The 4,805-nt window shown below is 50.8% G+C and overlaps 2 protein-coding genes across 2 annotated transcripts; both read right to left on the reverse strand.

The window, feature by feature from the left end:
- Positions 1-1,523, reverse strand: PV07_12724 (uncharacterized protein). The gene has a single exon (XM_016400283.1). It carries the CDS (start codon positions 1,483-1,485, stop codon positions 781-783), a length of 705 nt encoding a protein of 234 aa, XP_016242070.1. The 5' UTR covers positions 1,486-1,523; the 3' UTR covers positions 1-780.
- A 2,287-nt stretch (positions 1,524-3,810) lies between these two features.
- Positions 3,811-4,445, reverse strand: PV07_12725 (uncharacterized protein; the record flags this gene model as incomplete). The annotated part of the gene is made up of 2 exons (XM_016400284.1): positions 3,811-3,913; positions 3,970-4,445. The coding sequence occupies 2 exons, from the start codon at positions 4,443-4,445 to the stop codon at positions 3,811-3,813; spliced, it is 579 nt and encodes a 192-aa protein (XP_016242071.1).
- Positions 4,446-4,805: the final 360 nt, after the last annotated feature.

Genomic DNA, 4,805 nt, shown 5'->3' on the forward strand with positions numbered 1-4,805 from the left:
AAAAAAAAATGCCTATACACAAAAACATGACCGTCATCCTTTAGTTAAGCGCTTATCACAAACCGCAATCCACCTGCTTCATTGAGATCTTTGCTGAACGCGTTATGTCCCCGGAATCATATTCAGCCCCCACTAGGAGAATAGTGACACGTAAAGAAGGGAGCCGTGAGTGCGTGCTATGTGGCGCTGCGCACGTCCGTTAACGCTCTTGCAGACGTGAGACGATATCCTCCCCCTAAACCTTTTGACGCCTCGTAATCTTTGTTGCACTTCAGCACGGAAAGACTTCTCAGCCGTGCCAACTTTCTCTCATCTCCAAAAAAATGTAGCCTTCCGCATGTCACAGGGGCTGTTTCCAAGCTTCGCAAAGTAGTCCGAAACTGCGTCGGAAGGTGGGCGATCATGACGAAGTGGCGGGTATTGTTAAAATCTTTAGACATGCCCGGGGCCCCGATCAATAAAGAGGGTTATTTGACACGGTGGTGCATGAAGCGTTGAACACCAACTCCTCTCATTTGCGAGACCCCACCTCTTGGGGTTTGAGGACGAGTTCATATCGCCAAAAAGGTCCTACTGTCCAGACATTCACATCCCCTCTCCCCCTGTCACGGTCTTGCACGGACCACACGTGGAAGTCTGGCTTGCGCGCGTGATAGTCAAATCGCAGGGTCTTGACGTAGGAAAGTAGCACGAGGAAGGTTGGGGATCTTAACCCCGCCCGGGGCGTGGCTCCTCCGGCAGTGTTTGGAGCCTCGACCGCGGGGCGATGGTCCAGCAGACTCATACTGCGATTGTGGCGTAGGCTGCAGGAGAACCGTGGTTCTGTCCCTCATAGCTGTCAACGAAGCTCAGAAATTGGTCCCTTGCAGTCTTAGCATCATATGCGCCTATTCGCAATGAAAACCGGAAGGAATTCTGGAGACTGAGATCAGCTTCGCGCCGTAGTTGCGACATCATTTCTCTATTTTGTTGCAGCACTGATCGCAGTTGCCGTGACTGTTCTTCTTTTTCCTGCTCTAGCACACGGATTTTTTCCTCTCGCTGACTTGATTCCTGCTCTAGCACACGGATTTTTTCCTCTCGCTGACTTGATTCCTGCCCTAGCACAAGGATTTCTTCGTCTTGCTGATTCTTTGTCTGGTTTAGAGTATGTAATTGCTGCTCTTGAGAGTGGATCGTTTGGAGATATTGATTTGCTGTTTGTTGCAGATCAAGGTATGATTGTTGAAATCGCCGCAGCGCATCCGTCACAACCACGATTGACTGCTTGATATTGTCCTCGGTGTGCGGGCTGTGATCCTCGGTGTGCGGGCTGTGATCCTCGGTGTACGGGCTCTGATCCTCAGAGTCGATAGTAGATATTGGTACGAGTGAAGGTCCGATGGGCGAGCGTAGCCGGCGACGGCGTCTCTGGGGTCGCATTTCGGGAAGAGGGACGCATTCAAGATTTTTCTCGTGGCAACTAACGCACCTTTGATGTTGCATGTTTGTGCACCGCTCCGCTCAGAACACGGGAGAGAGGGAATCGCGCCAGCTACGGGGTAAGCCCCCTGATGGAGGCAAAACATCATGAAACCCATGCTAGTCACGTGCCGCCCCTTGGATCGTCTAATTTTAAACCCTCGACGCGTCACGCGGAGCAACGCGCATCAATGGTGTTGCGCCTGGAACAGTTGCCGTTCCACAAGCGCTTCAGGCGTTACCTGATTGCGCCTAGTGCCAGGAGGCCTTGCGGCGTCGCAGGACTCTTGAGAGGTCTTCCTGGTACCTAGCATTTTGTATATAGACGATCAGACCTGGCCTGGGGAGAGAAACAGGTAGACAGACAAAAATCCGTGACCTATTCACGATCCTGCCGAATCCACAAATGGTCTGCCTTCGGGAAGAGCAAAGGAGGGTAAATGCTGAAAGAGAATCCCTGATGAATCTGCCCCCGCTACCATGACTGTCTAATGCATCGACCTTCTCTGAATTTACAATAGACCCATCAGCTAGCTATTTTGATCACGAGAATGGGTGGCAGGTATGATGGCAGTACTACAGACACCTCTGTCGATTATCGTTAATTAGGCCCATCAGGCTTTTCGAATGGACCACTACTACACCTTTTATCCTCCTCATCTTCGAGTCAGTCTAGAATTGGCTCCTCACCGTTCTTATCAATCGACGGGTGGCTAGCATCGAATAATCTTGCTCGCTCGTGCCACTCGGGTTCAGAAGCTGAGAACAATCTCCAGAATGTCAAATCCGCAGAGAGCGAGGACGTCGGGAAACTATTGTGGCCGTTGATCTACCTTCTTCGCGCTCGGACACATAATTCCTCTGACGAGTTACAACCTCTCTTTATCCCCAACGATGAATACCTCCCGGTAATACCGCCACCATCGGCTCCTTTAAAAAGCCTTCATCACAAATCGGGCGGCTAGGAGAGACGGCAAACGACATTAGAATACAAATGTGACGAGGGTAATTGAGAGGAGATCGTGACAGCGACATACACGCTGAAACGGCGGAGTGGGAGCGGTCGAGTGCGGCCACAACATCCTCGCCAGTGACACCTTCGTGTCTGGTATTTCCACCAACATCAACAAAAAACCGAAGGATCAGCCCGAAGATGGTCTTAGGACAACACTCATATGAACCGGGTTTCAAGCTAAGAGATATAACAAATGGTTGTGCGAAATATGCATGCGCATTTATGCTGCAGAGAAGGGCTCTATAATCCAAGTTCGAAAACTGCCCGTGCTCGAGGAACATTTGCACAGAGCACCCCCCTTCAATTCCGTGCAGATCTTGTGGCTATGGCGACTTTGATACCGCTGGTTCTTGTTCCTCGTTCTCTGGTCGAACCTCCAGAAAGTGCTCTTTCATCGAGCTGGATTGCCTTTTTGGCCATCGTGGTGCGGTTTCAGGTGAGTGGCAGAAGGAGAAAGAGTTGAGCAATCGACACGCCGCGGCGACGAGACTTGATCAGCACGGTAGGCTACTCCGCAAGAAACTGTTAGTAAAACGTGAGGTCCGCGATAGGGAAGGGGATGGGTCGGAAAGGGGAGGTGACTGAACGCGACAGCGAAAAAGGCCTATGCAGGCAGACTTCATCTAAAGATAGGTGTGGAATCCCCTCTCGTTGTTTATTGGCTGGAGATGGGACCTCACAACCTCGTCATACTCGAGACACTCGAGAAAGCGCGCCCCGGTGATGCACTCTATAGAGACTGGCCCGAGTTCAAGACGAGCGCTAAAACACCTTTGGCTCCTCAAAATATGAGGCGAGAAACGATCGCGTGGGAAGCACGAAGGATTTTCTGACGAAAGAGACGAAGACCGCCACGGGAAACCAAAGTCAAGGTCCTTTTAGTCACCCCTACCGCCTGCATTCTGAAGTCTCTTGGACATACGCTCGCAGACAAAAAGTATGAGAAGTATACATAGCGAAAGGCGGATACAGACTGCTACATGAACTCCCTCATCCATAAATTTAAGATCTAATTACTCTATCTACGTGGCCTTTCACTTACGGCTCAATCCCATTCCCCCCCACCCCCTCTCTGTGTAATCGTGTTACGCCATCGACGACACATCACTCTTTCCTTCGACACCGGTCGGGCGGGCCCCCTACTAAGACATTTCAAGCCCGTCACGTGGGCTTGACATTCACATATGGTTGAGCGCTATAAAGTTCGCAGCCTCACGCTGCATCACCATTTATCCTTTGCATTATCTAGGAAATAGCGACACAGAGAGGTGGTGGTTGCCGGGCTCGTGTACTCAAACCGGTAGGGCGGGAGGGCTCCCCTTCCCCATCTAGCGTTAGAATCTTTCGTACCGCTTCATGCCCTTAGCCAGGCCATCTATCTGACCGGCGATCGTGAACGTCGCACCAGGTGGAGATTGTGCAACTGCTGATGACGCCCTGGTCCCCTTTTAGAGATCCGTCGTTTATTGGAGCTATCCGGGCATATGGTTAACACGAGGTTGGACTCCTGGTCACAGACCATCGTGCGAATGTCATCAGGTGCATTATAGGCGGCGGTGCAAACGGACTGACCTTCCGGACAATCCACGATAACACAGGTAGGATTGGCCGGATCGTTTTGCATTGAAGGAACGATCTGCATCCCGCCACTGGAGAAGGGGTAGCCGTTGATGTTGGATAGGTCATACGAGATCTTGCCGTTGGCCCAAGTATACTCGAACTGTGAGATTGGTCCAGACGTAGTGTTATCCGGAGAGAGCTTGACAGAGATGCCAACCCCCTCTTCACTGTAGGGCTGGGTATAATACCCCTGGAGCTCTTCCATCTGTGGGTTAGAGCTCCCTCCGACAGCCGCGAAGTAGATGGGGAAATCGCATTCGCTGATAACGGCAACAGATCCCAAAGCTAAGGTGACATGAAGAGAGGCAAATAGTGCCCCTAATACTGCGAGACCGTATTTCGTCTCCATTGCAACAAAAAGGACGCGGTAAGGACAGTCGAGGGGTTGTGGTCTCGTGTATCGAGAATTGACAGCGTAAAAGAATGACGTTAACCGAGAGACCTGCTCTTGGTTGGGTTGTAGATGAAAGAAGGGAGTGAAAGATTTCGAAGGATCTTTGAGTGATGGAGTGAAAATACCCCTATAATAAAAGTATAAAGCAAGGCGGAAACACGAAAATAGAATTAAGATAGGGGAGGACGAAAAGAGGGGTAAAGGAGAGGAGGGGAGAGAAGAGAGGAGGGATAAAGAGGAAGAGGAGAAGGGGAGGAAGGAAGAATTGGAAAATAAAATCCAGAAACTAAAGATAGAAAGTAGAAAGGGGGGGGG

The sequence above is a fragment of the Cladophialophora immunda genome, assembly GCF_000835495.1.
Source record: "Cladophialophora immunda strain CBS 83496 unplaced genomic scaffold supercont1.89, whole genome shotgun sequence".
NCBI classification, from domain to species: domain Eukaryota; kingdom Fungi; phylum Ascomycota; class Eurotiomycetes; order Chaetothyriales; family Herpotrichiellaceae; genus Cladophialophora; species Cladophialophora immunda.

Excerpts from the sequence above, each read along its gene's own strand:
- PV07_12724 (XM_016400283.1), bottom strand. The coding sequence starts at position 1,485 with ATGCAACATCAAAGGTGCGTTAGTTGCCACGAGAAAAATCTTGAATGC.